A 16,913-nucleotide genomic window follows, 5' to 3' on the forward strand; every position below is an offset into this window, starting at 1 on the left:
AAATATAAATCAATGTACGACATCCAAAAGAACTTACTGGGTTGTTCATATAAACAAGAAAAAGATACCAGCATTAGACGCGACGTAAGCATGCTGTCACCGATAGCAAGCAGGCCACAAGGCGGTAAAGACAGCAGGCTTTTGATTCCTCCACTTTCTTTAGCTCTATGATAGCAAGATGTTGAATAAGATCCCACCCCCATTCCTTCCTTTTAGCAACGCAGATCCACCATAGATGTCCCATATCCTCCAAGTTCCAATCAGTAGCAACGCCAGCCTCTCGCCCTCATCAACAGCAGTCATTTCATTTACTCATCCTCGTCGTCAAGGTCGACCGTTTCGACTTCAGCTTTCTTAGGAGCTGCAGCGCCGTTCGTCTTCTTGGCGGAAACGGCAGGCTCCTCATCTCCAGCCTCCTCCTCCTCTTCTTCGCCCTTGGCAGCCTCATCGTCTCCCTCGGCTTCCTCCTCCTCCTCCTCCTCCTCCTCCTCATCACCGTTCTCCTCAGTCAAGGCTGCAGTGCCGACGACCTTGCGCTTCTTCACTGGAGGGGCAACTTCTACTGAACAGTTAGAAGATGACAAATGTATGAGTTGGAGTGTTTGGATGGAATTGCATGATGGAAAGCGGCTAGGGCGAGCGGCCATCGATATTGGCGGTCTTGGAAGTATGCTTGGCGGTGCTTATGATGTTTCTTACCTTCGACCTCCTCCTCCACTTCGGAGCCGCTGGCATCCTCATCTTCCTCGGATTCTTCGGAATTCCCTCCTGGAGCTTCATCTTCCGAATCTTCGTATCTGTAATGAGTGATTTGTTAGTCAATGTTCTTGGAAGATGCTGATGATGTCACAGAGCCACGGCGCATTTCACGGCGCAAAGGGCGTGGATAGCTGTCTAAAACGGCCTGTATGATAAAGCCAAGCCGATTTATGAGTTCCCGGCGCCCAATTAAGGCAGAATGTGATGGGCAGGGTCATAGAAACATATTAAGGATGAAATCGACTCACTCCTCTTCCTCCTCGCTTTCATCCGAAGGAAGCGCAACGAGCTCCTCGTCTTCAGCCTTTCTCTTACGAGTAGACATTCTCTCTCCAATTGCTTCAAAAATGTATCTGGAAATACGAAAAAATGACACGAGATGGCAGGATACTGCCGGAGAGGTGATTTCGGTGATGGTGTTGATGGGAGAATGTGACAGAAGTGGAAGGGATGTTGGAATCTGGGGGGGATTTTATTCACTCATGGGCTGGAGCTGACCACCGACGGCCCGCTGGTAAGGTGGTACGCTGGTTTACCCTCCAGAAGCTCGGACCTGCATAGCTCCACTTTGTTGGTCAATGCGCAATGCGAGTCAACGCTTAGCTGCTTCAAGTTCGCGCTGGAGCGCGATGTAAGATCTTACATGTTGACTGTCGAGACTCGAGTTTCTGAGAGAAATTAAATGCGACGATGGCATTAGAGACATCGTTATTCGCAGGATCAAGACTTGTCCTGTTGTCATTGTCTCATACCTTGTATGCGAGTAGCTTGAGACAACACAACCCGGCAAGGGACATGATCGACCCTCTCGTCCTGTCTTTTCGATACAACGAGAGAGAGCAAATGAGGTCAGGTACAGATCTCAGATGTAAGCTAAGCTATTGGTAAGGCTGAAGTGCGATGTACAGTAGTATTGGCTAGAACTTGGCTGATCCGTTCCAAATGAAGGCAATTGTCCTTACAGGCTACAACAGACAGCGGTCACAGTATGCAGGAAGTCATGTAAAGGTGTAAAAGTTTGGTAAAATATGTTCTTTGATTCTATTGACATTTTCGATAATATTTGAATCTTTGGATTGTTAGTGAAGGCCCTAACAATGGAGAAAAAAAGAGCTTACCATGTGGATGTGACGAGAAAATTTGATCGTTGTGAAATACCTGAAACACGTCGGTGTTAGCTATTTGTGCACATGGATGCAAAATATATGTTCTTTGAAAAGAATGACAGCAAAAGCATCTTTCAGGCTGTGAATTTACGTTAGCGTTGATCGTAAACTCAGGAAAGGTTGCATGACATACCTCATTAAATCAGATTTTGTGTTGATGCGTTCAGTGACGGACCGAAGTCCGCCTCAAACAGTGTGAATAAGTATCATCATATGATGCAAGTGCTCGCCATGTGAAAAGTGAAGAGATCTGTGTATATGTACCTTGGACGAGTCAGCGAGAGTCCAAGTTTCGTTTGTGAAGCCAATTCGTATGAATGGTTTTGTATCAGCTGACGAGTTCTCAACATGCAATCCATCACTGCTAGCTCCAAAGAGTTTGTACGCTCTTTGTGTTTCGTGAGTTCGCAATGTGGACACAGTCTGTCCGCCCGTTCGTTCAAAGTTCGTCATGGAAAACGCAGGGCAAACGGCGAGGAGTAGTAGTAATGTACCTGAGGGAGAACTGTCAGCAAGAAGTCCCAAGATATATGTAACAATAAATCCAATAAGTTTTAAGAGAGGTCAGACAAGGCTGAAACTGAAGACAGAATCTACATGATATATTCGGAATGAGGAATTCCTATAGTTGTCACTTGATCATCACACCGGATGTGCGTTTTGCACTGCATAATAATAATAAAATATCTGAACGAACCTTTTGAATTTTTTTGTGGGGGTGGTGACAGTGCACAATTGAGCTGTTAAGCGTCTATAAATTGAAGTTAGCCAGCTGCACAGAACAGTAAATGGTAACTATCAATGGGACCAAGTTGAAAGCTCAGAGTTCTCCGTAGAGTGGTTAATCCCCATTATTGTGTAAGAGTTGGATTGTTCAGTTGATAGGTTCTCATCACAGAAGAACTGATCGCATAGAAGTATGGGAGTTATCTTACCATTGAGCAGCTGCCACCATGAGCTGTCGATGAACATCATCGAATATTCCGTTGACAACAAAAGCGAAGGAGAATTGAAAGCTCGGAAAAGTTTATGAAGTCTGCTAGCGCCGTCGGTTAGCGCAAGTCCCTTAGTCGGTACGCTAAGGGCCGCGTCATGTGACGTATCCCGGAAGGTGGCGGAATGTTGACTCCCACCCTCCCCGAATTGCTTCTTGTTTGAACAACCTTACGTTTACCTTGGTGAACATAAGGTGTATCAATCATGGCTCCATCCGGTGGAATATGGGCTCCTATAGCCTTGAATGTTTTAAAGTAAGTAGATCGAAAGACCCCATCATTGCCACTTGCACAGGCTTTCTCATTTGAGTCCCCCACTAACACGCAAGTCAGGAATGCCATACGGGCTTCACAACTTATCAAGAGGCGCCTCGCAGAGGCAGCCCAACGCACTGCGACTGCTTCGTCTGAGCCAGTCCCAATCCTTGTTCGAAACACCCCGAGACACCCCATCAGCAAGGCAGCCTGGCTGCGCCAGAGCAAGGGAAGATGGTACACAACACACAGCACGATCAACGCCACCGTCCGGCGCTTTATGAGCACCGGCTCTGCGAACGGCGTCAAATTCGATCGGTCCTCGTTCCCCAAGTCCGCCATCGGCACGACCATCCTGCGCTCCACCACCCGCGCTCCGTTCTGCTCGACACTGCGACCAAACCTTACGGGTGGCGCTCTCCCCAGAACTGCCGGCGGATACAGCCTCGGAGGCGGACGAACAGGCGGGGCAAGATACTTCTCTCACACTCCCGCCGCACCAGCACAGGTCGTGAACAATGTCTCTGCCGCCGTCCGCGCCTTCTGGCTCTCCGGCCACAAGGCCCAATTCGACGGACTCACCGAACGCGGTGACAAGCGCTACCGCACCATTAGCGCCCTCCAGGACGAGACGAGCCGCAAGATGTCATCTGTCACCAAGGCCTCCCCCGGCGCCTTCGTTGACTTCCGCTTCAACCCCACCGTCACGGCACTCAGCCCACTCGCCGCCGCCCTGCCCACCGCACACTTCGCCGAGGCACCAACCCTGAACACGGACGGCTTCCTCGACGTTCTCTCGGTCGACTTCGCACGTGCCCTCAAGGACTTCACAGCCATCATGAACGATCTGAAGCGGCTATCCGCACTCGGAGACCTCAGCGTGACACTCGAGCCTGGCTCCATCCTGCGCGTCCGCTTCCCCGGCTGCGATGCCGACACCGTAGAGCGCCTCTGCGACGAGATCGGCGTGCGTCGCGGGATCATTCAGCAGGATCCCGATTTCGACGCCAGTTATGGGGGTCAAGTCGCGCTGCTCTTTCCTTTCGCGAGTACCACCGGTAAGGCACTGTCCAGTCCTGGAGGGTCTTTGAGGTCGCAGACGGGTCATGAGTTGGAGTATGACCAGCTCAGTGAGTATAAGGAGTTTGACGAGTTTGGCGATAACCCCTGGCTCTCGTCGCCGGATGGCTATGAGACGATGGAGGAGCTGAGCGAGACGGAGAGTATGTATTTTGGACAGGGGGGTAGTCCGGGTCTGAGTCGGCATGACCAGGATGCGGGTTATGTGGAGGGTATCTATCGGTTCATTGAGACTTGTGATGGTGCCAGGAGGAATTGATGTAGTATACGATTGGGCTTGCTTTTTTCCTTTGTTTGGTGGGTGAATAGGGGGTCGGGGGCTTGGGTCCGGTGTTTTACGGGCTGTCTAAGCCGTCGTCACTCTCTACTATGACTTTTCTATGCCGATTTTGATATTTTTTACAATGTATCTATCCTCTGGTGAGGTTTAGGGATGATATATCCAATCGCTAAATTTATATACTTGAAATTTGAAATAACGATAATAAATCATGACATGTAATAAAACTCAGGTGCAATGTTGGCTATGGTCTATTTCCGTGGACGGATACAGAGCAAAGCAACTATGTGAATGTGAATATGGCGTTTGTTTACTTACCTCGGATTCCCTATGAACGAAGGCATTAACTCATCATATCCCCCTTTTTTGATTTTATACTAATTATTGCACAATATACAATTGGAATGCCCTTGATGGGTAGAATATTAAACTAAGCGCCCGGTCGATCGCATTTGCTGAGAACCAAGAGCTTGCAACGGAATATGCACCAAGAAACTATGGTCTGAAATCTGCCTTGTAACCCTTTGCTATGTAATAAGCGTGGAAGTCGAAACAAGAACCCGTGGAAAGCAAATGGAGACTGTTGTCACCGTGGTATGATGCTGTCACCAATCAAGTCTCTGTCGTCGTGATATACTCCTGTTGCCATTACTGGTATAGGTCATCCAGCGTCTCTTTCCTGCAATCGGTACGTGGAGCTACAGGTATTATACGTCGAGCCATCTGCGAGGGGGACGACAGCAGTACATTTGTTGCATGTATGCCTAGGATTCCTCATTAGAATATTCCGTGAACCCAAATCTTCCTCATCATCATGTATAGGTCTAGCTGACACCATCCATGGGCAAATACTGTATTATCGACTCGTGAGGGACTCATAGTGTGATTCATCCCAAGGCAGCAGTGACAACTCTTCACACATACCCAATTGTAAATATTCTAGATGACTGGATTTTTTTTTATAAAAACGGTCTCAAAATGAGTATGACTACCAAAATATAAATCTAACTGTCATACTCACTTCTATATGAGTCTTCGGAGGCAATCAGCCCCCAGTGTCTCCAATAGGCAGCGCCTGAGCGACGGCGACGTAACACACGATCCTAACCATTCGAGCACCACCCTCAGCCCACGACCCCTCACCACCCTCACACCCCACCACTAAACCCATCCCAGAGCCGCCCCTAAAAATGTCCGCATCAACACTCCCTTACGCGACATCAACAAAACCCCAAATCGAACACTTCACGACTTTCCCTAGCGCACTTGACATCAACAAGCTCTAGCCAGGCACACACCACAACCCCGCCACACACACGCCCGTGGTCACATCACCGCGCGGCCGCGGCGTCGCGCTCCATGAAACCGGAACATGTGTCATAGCTCTGGTGGTGGTGGGGCAGTTTTGGGCAGTTCGGACGATTGGCGAGGGGCGGCGGCGGCTGTGGTAGGGCGAGGCGAGGGAAATTTCCTTATCGATTGTGGATGATGCATGAGGGAGGGGCGTGCGGGCGTGACTTACCTGGGCGCCGCGGAGTGGTTTCTGTCCTCTCCTGATTCAGAGGGGAACGGAGGGGAGAAACATGGGATTCTTGTGAATTCGAGGGGAAGGCGCCGAGAGGAGCGGTCATCTGGGGAAGGGTGAGGGTGAGAGTGATCTTCGGTGAGCTACTAGAGTAGGGAGGTGGAAGGGTATGGTTGGGGATAGAAGCTAGGTGTTGATCTACGCCTTCATGATATTACCCGGACCATAGTAAATGATGATGGACTGATCATGGAAGGAGTAATTGAGGGGACGACAGTGTACGGATCACCACGTAGGCGTCCTTGTGGTGGTGAGTGCTTCTGTATGGACGCGGAGGAATCGAGCGTCTCCTCCACGAAGAGGTGTGTGACGTGACGCCGAATGCACGAGAGAGGGGAAATTGGCGTTGAAACGGGTCGGTGGACAGAGAAACGGCAAGGGGGTACATGGTCCGGCGTATCGTGATACGTATGGAGGGTATGTATAGTAACATTCTACTGCACTCCTCTGCACCGTAGGGTAAGGAGTGGCATGATAACCCTGTGGCTTGTCGTGTGCACGAACAGCTGAGACACAATGGAGAAATGGAGATATTTTGAATAATTACTGTGCAGGATGCAATGTCGGCGTCCGAGTGTTTCAAGAGAGTTCAAATATCCTTTTTTGCTATGATATGGCTATAGTAGAAGCCGTAAATCAGTTCCGTACAGTACAGATTGTACTAGACTGTCAAAAATCAACTTGCAGGCGTTGGGAAAAGGCCAGCAACTAGGCAAGTTAGAGTTTTGGCGGTGAAGAGGCGATAAGACCCAATCAGGCGGCTCCAGGCGGGGGTGAAAACGAAAAGTCAACGACAAATGTACCAAATGTACCCAATTAACCTCTGCCGCCCCCCCAACTCTACCAAATATACCAGAATGTACCCATGTACCACCATAAGCGAAGAATTATTCATACTGGTCCAGCTCCACCCTGACGAACTTCTTCCCTTCTCTCCCTTCCCTTCCCCTCCTTCTTCCATAACCACCAATTCCCATTCCTAAACCCAAGACAACGAAGTCGAACTAAATAATCTTAAAGATTACACCCTCAACTTATACTCTTCGTCAAGAATCATGCCGCAGGCTATCGCTGAGCTGTGAACGCCCACTGCGGGCATGCTCGATCGGAGCGTGTCCGCAGTCCTTCAGCCACCGAGACATTCAATCACTATTCGATATTTGACGAAGATAACAGACTTTTACCTGTCTACAAGCCTCAGAGCGGCTTACGTCTGAACAAGAGTCTATTTTACTACAATTACCAAACTCGAGCCCTGCTCGCCCCGAGTCCGCATAGTTCACCGTTTCCCCCCCCTCCGACTTCGACTCTCACACCCCGCACCACCTCGACTCCTCAACCACACCTACAGTCGAGTCTCTTCTCACTCCCTAATACCACACTATACACCTCATATCCGCATTCTACAATCACCTACTGCAAGATTTCTTGCCTTTACCAGCTACAATATTAGACCATTCAACTGTCCAAACAGATTCACCGCTACTTTTGCAACCTGTATATTGCATACAGCAAACCCTAATCAAACCTTATATATTCGCACAAAAATTAGACATAATGTCTCGAAACGTTCGCCAAAGGCCGAACACTTCCCATACGGGCCAGAAGACGCCCAAGCGTTCCCGGAATAACCTCACATCGGACGAAGACGACGACTACTCTGGCGTCGATCTCATCAGCGACACAGAAGAAGATGAGCCAGATGTGGAGGTGGCTGAGGAACAAGCAATCATCGAATCCGAGGAGGAGGATGATATTGTTAACCCTCAGCCAGCTGACGACGAGGACGAGTTCTGGGGCCCATATGATTCCTTGAAGGGTGGGCCGGATCTCTTTCCGGAGGAGGTAACGGACCAAGCTTCTCCTGCAGATATCTTGAGTGGAGCGGCGGAGTGGATGGGGTCAGGTGATGAGAGTGAGCCCGAGGTCACCCGTCGTGTCCGTTTCGATCTGTCAGACAGTGAAACTGTGGAGTCTGATATTGATGACAATATCTTCCCCGACATCTTCCTGGATCAGGGTAGTCTTGACCCAGGTTTCCGCCGCACCATCGAAAATGACAAGAACAAGGACAATGACGACTCGGGAAGTGATGATGGGTCCTACTGGGACTTCAGAGGGGAAGACGACGAGATGGGTGAAGAGGAAGTCGATGACGACGATAATAAGAGCGAAAGCTCTTGTGGCTCTAGTGGATATGAAAGTATGTGGTGCCGTCGAAACACAATTCATGAGATAATGCTAACACGACTCCTGCAGCCGATGAAGGTGAAACTACTGAAGAGGATTTGCCGCCACAGGCTCAATTCTTACCTGCTCGCACCGTCCTGAGGGGTTTGTCCTCTGATGCGTCAGATTCAGATGATTCAGATGATGACATCCAAGTCATTCAACGCAAGCAGTATCGCCCTCAGCGGACTGGCCCAAAGCTTGGATCATGGATCACTGATGCTAACAAGCCTTTTGCTGTCTTGGACAGCCGCGGAAAGAGATTGATGATGTTCAGAGCACGGATCAACCGCAGACACAGCACCGATTCAGTCACTGGCCCTGGCCGCATGATGACCATAGACGAGGATGACCGTGACGCCTCTGGCATGGAGCAGATGTCACCCATGATCAGCAATTCAGCCAACCTGATGATGAGCGCCTTGTACACTCCTATGGACAACCTGGGTGGCCAAGCTCTTGGACCTCCGGAGGCTTTTTACCCATTCGTCAGTATTTCCGCCAATGGAAACATGACCCAAGACTGCCCGTCATCGTCATTCGATGAAGATGATGTGGATGACGAGGATATATGGAATATCGGCGACCTGATCGACTTTGGCGACTCCAGCTCCGACGACGACGCCAATGAACATGACGATGAGGATGACAGCTGCGATTCAAACACGGTCGGCATGCCTTCCTCCACGCCCGTGCGCCCAAGCACCGCCAACAGCGAGGACCAAGCCCATCCCCTTATCACCCATCTTACAGGCCGCGTTGGAGCCTTCCGATCAAACCAGAACCGCCACTCCCTCCTGAGCCGCAACTCCGCGTCCCGTGAGAGTCTAGCCTTCTCGGGCCGCTATGGCCAGGGCGCTATCCGCGGCATCAAAGGTGGCAGGCTTGCAGCCGCGAACACACCGATTACGCCGCTGCGCAAGTCCAAGATCTCCAAGGCGGAGCTGATTGTCAGCCCGTCACCCGCTGAGGGCGCAGACAAGAAGCGGAAGTTTTCTGGCGAGTCTCATGGACACAAACGCGTTCGCAGCTTGTTCTAATCTTGTCATCCACTGTCGAATTTGACCCGAGATCTCCAAACTTGTGCTTCTTCACCCTCAATGGCTGTGTTTGAGTATCATCTCTTGCGTCAATCGACCAAACTACCTGTTCGACGCGCACGACGGATTATCTGTCACAGATTATCTGCGTGCACCTTTCAGCCCTATAATAAATACGCCTGACGGACGGCGTGGCTCTCTCGTGGGCTACCCCTGGCCTCAGCAACTGTTTTGCATTTATCTCATAAGTTGTGCCTCCTTCACTTCGCATACATGACCGACACGCACCGAGCGCACATCGATCGACCCAGCGCAGACAAAAGCAACGTTTCTCAAAATAGACATCGCCTTCTGCCTCCGCGAGCGCGCATCTAAAAGCGACAATTAACGAGATCAAGCATGCAACTGTATCTTACCCGATATCTTGTTTCCTTCTTTTTGCCTTTCGTTCTTTACACTACCAACGCAGCGGATCTGAGCCTTCCAACTTGTTTGCTTTGCCGTCCATCGGGATCTACTTTGGCGAATTTTCTTCTCATCTCCTGTTTACGTTCCAGCGCCTTTCTTGAGTTGGATCGGAGAGGGGATAAAAATGTTTGTTTGTTTTTGACGAATTCAAAAGATGATGGAGACGAAAACGACTTAAATCTGCGGTGTGTTTTTCTTTATTCTTTCTGTGTCCATAGTACGCAAATTACGTGGAAAAACTCCTTGTTTTTTTGAGAGATCTGATGCTTTTTTATGACGATTCTCTTACTTTAGAGTCTCAACAAGGAGAAATGGGGGGACTTCGGAGTGGACATGGGGGGAAGGCGATGGGGGGGATGGTGTTCATTGATTCGTATATAAAGGAAGGCGAGGAGGAGTCCGCTTTTTGTCTTTTGTTTTCCCGTTTTCCAGCTATTCAACGAATGAAATAAAAACCGTTTATAAACACACCTAAACGCGTAATTGTGTAACACTCCGTTTCATGTCTGCAATAACGATCTTTCCCAATCTTCCAATCTGATCACCACTGCTGACGTGATCCGTCCTACCATCCCCTGCCATAATAACTACCCTCCTATTCGAGCGCCTCAACCACCACTACACCACTGCCGTCCCCAAGCTCCCAAGCTCCCAAACGCCGACCACCGACCACCGCCGCAGCACAAACCCCTTCACCTCATCACAACCACCCAGCACCGCCCCACGGAATCGCACCCACCCGCTGGCTCACCACCAACCCGCTCACCTCACACCCCCCCACCCCCCACCCGCAGCAAATACAAATACTCTAACGAACCCGACGATCGCGGAAATCTCCGTGTCTCTCGAATTGTTTCGAGTCCTGGCGTTTGACGTCTGACAGTCCGTCCCCCCCCTCGGCTGCGCGCCCACGGGCTTACAAAGGCATCACAAACCCCCCTAAGCCACTTGCTGACGTATTTTACCCCTTGTTGGCCTCGCTGTTGGGGTGGACGCGCCGTTAAGAGGGTGTTTTGATTGGGGGAGGGGGGGAGATGACTGCCGAGATCTAGGTTGGGACGTGGGCTCTAGGGTGATGTTTATTTGCGATGGTGGGTTTACTTTATTTGGGCTGGGCTGGAGGGGATGGGGGCGCAGTGTGTACGGTATACGGGCGATAAGAGAGGGAGAGCTGGGTTTGTAATGGGGGCTCTTTGAGGGGGTCCAGGGGTGCAGGCAGAGGCTGGGTGGGAGAGGTTGGGTTGGGGATGCATAACATAAGTTGTTATCACGCAAGGGGGTTGGTTGTCTCGGGGAAGATTCAGCTGTTGTGGTGAGCTTTATATCTAGCCTCTGCTCTGCATATTTTTTAAAAGTTTCGTTTCTGGTTCTATTATACATAATTGGCTGTTACTGAAGCGATTTTTACGAATTCCTACCGAAGCATCGATTTGCAGTTGACGGGTACTTGAGAACGCGCCTGAAGTCGAGACGACCGTGTACTGGTGTGCTGGAACTTGGGACGCGTCCGAAACATCACTTTCATCAGCCAGCGCCACGTACACACATGCTTTGGGTATAATAATTTGCCTCGACAACAAAAACGCAGAGACATAAATTCAGACAGGATATTACTGCTTTGTGCTACCTTGACCGGGCCTGCTGCATACGGAAAATAGCATCTGGTCATTTCTTCAATACCTGCTGTGAGAAAGAAATTCTGCACGGGCTGTGCAGTGATAGTGTAACACGGCACGGCAGATTCCAGATCGAAATTAACATCGGTGTGAAAGAGTTACCCGATTTATGGTGATACTGTGGAATTGCTTGATTAGTATATAGTTTCATCATCCCGTCGAGCTTTACGGGATCTGCAGGAATCTCTTGAGAGATTGACTGTGAGACTCGTGGAAGATGAAGATCCAACAGCTTCTTGTCGCTGCTGCGACATTGGGTAGGTGCCTTTTCTCAATAACCTCACATCTCTCATAGTTTCCTATTCATCACAGTCATCAATGAGAGCACACAAAGCTAATACCCACCAGCATCTCCCATCCTCGCAAAACTAGCCACCTTCTCCCCCACAACCGGCATCACCTACTCCGTCGGCATCCCCCAATCAACCGTCGCCTCCAGCACCCAGCACGGCGACATCTTCATCTCCGTCTCCTTCCCCGCCAAATACCAATATGTCGGTTTCGGCATCGGCACCCACATGGCCGGCGCCACCATCTTCGCCGTCTACACCGACGGCAGCGGCAACGTGACCGTCTCCCCCCGCGACGGAACCGGGCACTTTGAACCCCAGCACAGCACCAGCAAGACCGTCACCCTCCTCGCCGGCTCAAAAGCAGACGCCACCACCGTGGTCGCGAACTTCAAGTACCGCGCCGATGAAGTGCTGCTGCAGGTTCAAAGCGCCTCGTCGCCGTTCATCGGCTCCTGGAAGGAGGGCCCGGCGTTCAACACTGCGGATCTCGCGCAGACGCTCGACCAACACGATGATCACAGTATCTACACGCTGGACCTAGCGAGCGCGAATGTGGGGGTGTCGCAGAATCCGTTTCTGGGCGGGGCCACGGACGCGGTGCAGCCGGTCACGCAGCCGTCGTCGCAGGGGGGTGGGTTTGATATTGCCCTGGGGAAGAGGCTGTTGAAGGCGCATGGGACGCTGATGGGGGTGGCGTGGTTGATTGTGTATCCGGTTGGAGCGATCTTGATGAGGTTGCGTTGGGGGGGCGTGTGGGCGCATGTGTTCATACAGGTGGTGGGGACGTCGATGGTGATTGCGGCGTTTGCGATTGGGTATACGTTCTCGGGGACGTATGGGATAGTGAGTTTATTTCCCCATGCTGCTGTTGGATCTTGGTTGTTTGAAGCAGCACATACTAACCTAACTACCCTCGCAGCGCTTCAACAACACGCACACTCTCTTTGGCGCCGCGATCTTCGGACTCATACTAGTGCAGCCCTTTCTGGGGATTGCACACCACCTTCTCTACAGACGTGAGGGGAAGGGCACGCTCTTTGGTCTGCTGCACTGCTGGTATGGCCGCGCGATCATCATCCTGGCTGTCGTCAATGGAGGCTTGGGGCTGCAGATGGCTAATAACTCGAGGGGCGGCGAGATCGCGTGGGGGGTTATTGCTGGCGTCATGCTGTTGGCGTATCTTGGGGTGTCGGCGTATTCGCTGAAGGGGAATAAGACGCAGAAGAAGGTTAAGGATAAGGATGACGAGTCGACGGGGGAGGAGTTGAGGGCTGTTTAGGGGCGAGAAGGTATATGAATGACAGAGTGGGTTGGGTTTGTTCGGGCCGGATCGCTATTTACATCCTGTTTTGAACGACTTAACTTTGCTTGGAGAGCTTGAAGAGCTTGGAGCGGAGCCTAGAGAAGTTTGACGCCTGGGGAAAGTACGTTACGTTTTACTGTATTTGGGGGTGGATCAGTATGACGGGGATGATCGGGCTTGGAGATCCTTTGAAAATGGGAAAGATATTGAACATCGGACATGGATATGATTTGCATGAATAAGATGGGTCAACTCAGGTTAGGGGGTTACCTAAGTCGTTTAATGAAGTACAGTACCTCCCCCCGTATAGTTCGGCTGTCAAGACCAGATAGAGTAATAATTGGGAGATATATATCTACATACTTAGGATTGTTATTAGAAGCCAAGGGGGCCAAGAGCTGAGGGTCTCATAGTGTTCTTATTCAGGTCGTTTGTTTGGTGTATTTGATGTAATGTTGGAATTTTGTTGGTGGATGTTGGCTGATATTGGCTGATATTGGCTGAGGGAGCGGCCTTTGAGTGGCCTTTAAGTGGTCTTGGGTGGCATGTGGTAGGCTCAATGGCTATGGTAATCCGCCCTGGTTCTAAGTACTCTTTTACCACTTTTACTACTTTCATAGTACTATAACTTCCTATAAGTTACTTATACAGAAACTATAGTAATGACGCGCCGGCTTGGAAGTGGAGTACAAGTGGGTTACCTCCACTCCTTCCCATTTATTCCCAATTACAGTACGAGTAGAGCTGATTAGTACGTAAATAGTAAGTACCTTGCAGTTCGAGATCTCTCCTAGAGTAAATGCAGTGAAGTCCTCTAGTAAAGTGTGATGGTACGTACCGGTCTTACAAGTCTGCCTTCCCCAGCCGAAATTCAAAGGTAGAAATAATTATTCCCCCGCGTTTATTTTCTATTGCCTTGCCTTTCTTCCCCCATCTCCCCCAGCCTCACGCCTCACCTCACCACCCCAATACTACTTGGTGTGAATAATAGTACGTGTCGAACTATTTCGACTTCACTTCGACTTCACTTTAACACGACTCTGACTACAGCGAACTCCAACAGCAAATGCAATTCGAACACTCGCCCACCCAACGTTCCCGCACCCGTCTGCACTGCCAGATGCAACCTCCAACCGGCCACGAGCAACTTCCACGCACTGATCGATCGCACCTTAGAGTAGATGCTGAGCGCAGACGTGGCGCACCTTGAATAATTCACGTCTATTCGAGAACACAACTGAATCACCCTGAACACACTGCGACAACTACAAGCAAGTCGAGAGACACAACCTACAACAACGATCCAACCATGCGGTCGACCGAGACCAAGGCTATGACAGCCACCAAGACCGTCCGCGGATTCCACACTCCCGCTGCCTCTGGCGATGAAGACTCAGACTACAACTCCGGCTTCAATACCCCTCGCCCACACACGCTGACCCCCAAGCCCGCGCCCACCGAGTCGGGCCTCAAAGACATGGTCCGCAACAACAGCTGTGCCATGGTCCGGCAAGAGTCCAACCAATCCACCGCCTCCTCAGCATCGCCAACCAAGATGAGCGGCATCGGGCACCTGCTGCGACAGGAGCTGCAGAACCTCAATCTGGACGGGGCAAAGTCACGCAGCCAGTCGTTTGTGAATGGTGTCAAGGACCGTTTCAAGAAGGGGTCGCCAGGGAGCAGCACGGGTTATACTACACCAGACAAGAGTGATAGTGATTCGGGTGAGCGCACGTACGAGGTTACGATTGGTGCGACGGGGGGTTATGATTACATTGCCAACGGCAGGTTCCCGACCTGGGACGAGAGAGATAACTACGGTGCGGATTTTGGCGTGCCACTTGAGCCGGGTGAATATGATCCAGAACTTCTAAATACGAACCGCAAGATGTCGGCTGCCGACTTTGAGCCCCTTCGTTGTCTGGGCAAGGGCACATTCGGGACGGTGCATTTGGTCAGGCAGATTTCAACTGGGCGTTTGTTTGCGCAGAAGCAGTTCAAGAAGGCAACACTCATTGTGCATACGTCACAGGTCGAGCAGACGAAGACGGAACGCACAATCCTGGAGAACATCAACAGACACCCATTCATTGTGAAGCTCTACTATGCCTTCCAAGACCAGGCCAAGCTGTATCTCATTCTGGAGTATGCGCAGGGCGGCGAGCTGTTCACCCACATGCAGCTTGAGTGCTTCTTTGTCCAGGACCGTGCTGCATTCTACATGGCGGAGTTGGTCCTTGCACTGGAGCATCTCCACAAGAACCTTGGTGTCGTTTACCGTGATCTCAAGCCTGAGAACTGTCTGCTGGATTCTGAAGGCCACCTCCTCCTTACCGATTTCGGCCTCTCCAAAGTCGCCCTCGATGGCGAGAGCTGTGCAACTGTCGCTGGCACTGTTGAGTACATGGCCCCTGAGGTCGTGCAGGGCAAGAAGTATGGATTCGCTGTCGACTGGTGGTCGCTTGGCGCACTGGGGTTTGACCTGATGACTGGCAACCCTCCCTTCCGCGGCAACAACAAGAACATCATCATGCAAAACATCGTGCACGGCAAGCTCAAGCTACCTTACCACCTCAGCTCCGAGACAAAGGACCTTCTCACACGCCTACTACGCAAGGAACCCAAGAAGCGCCTTGGCTACGGCCCACGTGACATCCAGACCATCAAGTCCCACCGCTTCTTCAAGAACATCGACTGGGCGGCCCTGGGACGCCGCGAGGTCAGCCCTCCCATCGTGCCATTCATCAATGACCCTGAGCTGGCTGAGAACTTCTCCAGCGAGTTCACGACGCTGCCGCTGAGCCCAGTGGTGGAGCGCGGGAATTGGGGGTCAAGGGAGGATTTAAACCCATCAAATGTGTTCAACGGGTTTAGCTATGTGGCGAGCCAGAGCCTTCTCGATGGGTTCAGTGGGCATTGTCGTGGGGGGTTGAAGCTGGCTGCGGATGATGATGAGGATGATGAGGATGCGGATGAGGAGAGTTTGGTGGAGAAGGATGATGATGATGATGGGTGGGGAGATGTGACGGGGAGAGGGCAGAGAGCTGATAGCGTGGCATCGATGATTAGTTTATAGGGCAGTGATGCGTCTTCAGCCCGCTCACGACAAGAGTGAGGCGAGGCATTCAATGATTTACTGATGGCGGCTCAGCGATGCACCGACATGGACGGCCTTCCAAAGAGCGAGCGAGCGAGCGATACATGGCGTTAATGGGAGTCCTGCGACAGAAGAGAGAGATAAGATCTACACCTGCTCAAGCTTATTACAAAATGGAGGATCCGTTTGTTTCTCTTCTTTTTTTTTCATCATGGGAGGACGATTGCATCTGCATCTGCATCATACAAACAGGCCGGCAGCATGATAGATGGAGGCGATCGATCGTTAGGTAGACGGAGGAGGCTTTCATGCACTTACTTGCCATAATAATAGATGGGAGGATTTTGCTTTTCCTGGCTAAAATGTTGTCTATAAATGCGCTGTCTTTGAAATGAGGGATCCATAGAGGTCCGAATAAGCAATCGCAAGAAATTCAAGCCTATTCTAAGGAAATCCAAGCCAAAGCCGTCCAAGACATCATCCAAGAATTCCAAGCAATCTGTAAAAAAACCCCAAGCACTCCAAGCATCTTCAAAAATTTCCAAGCCCTTCCAAGCAATCTCACGTGCATCCCCACGCCGAAGCTTCCTTCTCCAACTAATCTCCCGGCTCCTTCCCCAAATCCACACGTGATTCTCCACACCCCACAACCCCAAACACCACACCTCACAACCCAAACCGCACCTC

The 16,913-nt window shown here is 50.9% G+C and overlaps 5 protein-coding genes across 5 annotated transcripts; 4 read left to right on the plus strand and 1 right to left on the minus strand.

Annotated features, from left to right (window-relative positions):
• Positions 1-23: 23 nt before the first annotated feature.
• Positions 24-1,225, minus strand: VE01_05602 (uncharacterized protein). The gene is made up of 3 exons (XM_018275065.2): positions 1,008-1,225; positions 700-797; positions 24-559 (listed from the first exon to the last, which is right to left on the minus strand). The coding sequence occupies exons 1-3, from the start codon at positions 1,082-1,084 to the stop codon at positions 309-311; spliced, it is 426 nt and encodes a 141-aa protein (XP_018130119.1). The 5' UTR covers positions 1,085-1,225; the 3' UTR covers positions 24-308.
• Positions 1,226-3,024: 1,799 nt separating this feature from the next.
• VE01_05603 (uncharacterized protein) lies at positions 3,025-4,754 on the plus strand. Its single transcript, XM_018275066.2, has 2 exons — positions 3,025-3,175; positions 3,254-4,754. The coding sequence occupies exons 1-2, from the start codon at positions 3,126-3,128 to the stop codon at positions 4,512-4,514; spliced, it is 1,311 nt and encodes a 436-aa protein (XP_018130120.1). The 5' UTR covers positions 3,025-3,125; the 3' UTR covers positions 4,515-4,754.
• Positions 4,755-7,068: 2,314 nt separating this feature from the next.
• On the plus strand, positions 7,069-10,186 carry VE01_05604 (uncharacterized protein). Its single transcript, XM_018275067.2, has 2 exons — positions 7,069-8,323; positions 8,380-10,186. The coding sequence occupies exons 1-2, from the start codon at positions 7,678-7,680 to the stop codon at positions 9,387-9,389; spliced, it is 1,656 nt and encodes a 551-aa protein (XP_018130113.1). The 5' UTR covers positions 7,069-7,677; the 3' UTR covers positions 9,390-10,186.
• An 858-nt stretch (positions 10,187-11,044) lies between these two features.
• On the plus strand, positions 11,045-13,635 carry VE01_05605 (uncharacterized protein). The gene is made up of 3 exons (XM_018275068.2): positions 11,045-11,790; positions 11,882-12,669; positions 12,746-13,635. Exons 1-3 carry the CDS (start codon positions 11,751-11,753, stop codon positions 13,103-13,105), a joined length of 1,188 nt encoding a protein of 395 aa, XP_018130114.1. The 5' UTR covers positions 11,045-11,750; the 3' UTR covers positions 13,106-13,635.
• A 298-nt stretch (positions 13,636-13,933) lies between these two features.
• PSK1 (serine/threonine protein kinase psk1) lies at positions 13,934-16,740 on the plus strand. Its single transcript, XM_018275069.2, has one exon. It carries the CDS (start codon positions 14,439-14,441, stop codon positions 16,203-16,205), a length of 1,767 nt encoding a protein of 588 aa, XP_018130115.1. The 5' UTR covers positions 13,934-14,438; the 3' UTR covers positions 16,206-16,740.
• The last annotated feature ends 173 nt before the right edge of the window (positions 16,741-16,913 follow it).

Source organism: Pseudogymnoascus verrucosus, assembly GCF_001662655.1.
Source record: "Pseudogymnoascus verrucosus strain UAMH 10579 unplaced genomic scaffold scaffold_23, whole genome shotgun sequence".
In the NCBI taxonomy this organism is placed as follows: Eukaryota; Fungi; Ascomycota; class Leotiomycetes; order Thelebolales; family Thelebolaceae; genus Pseudogymnoascus; species Pseudogymnoascus verrucosus.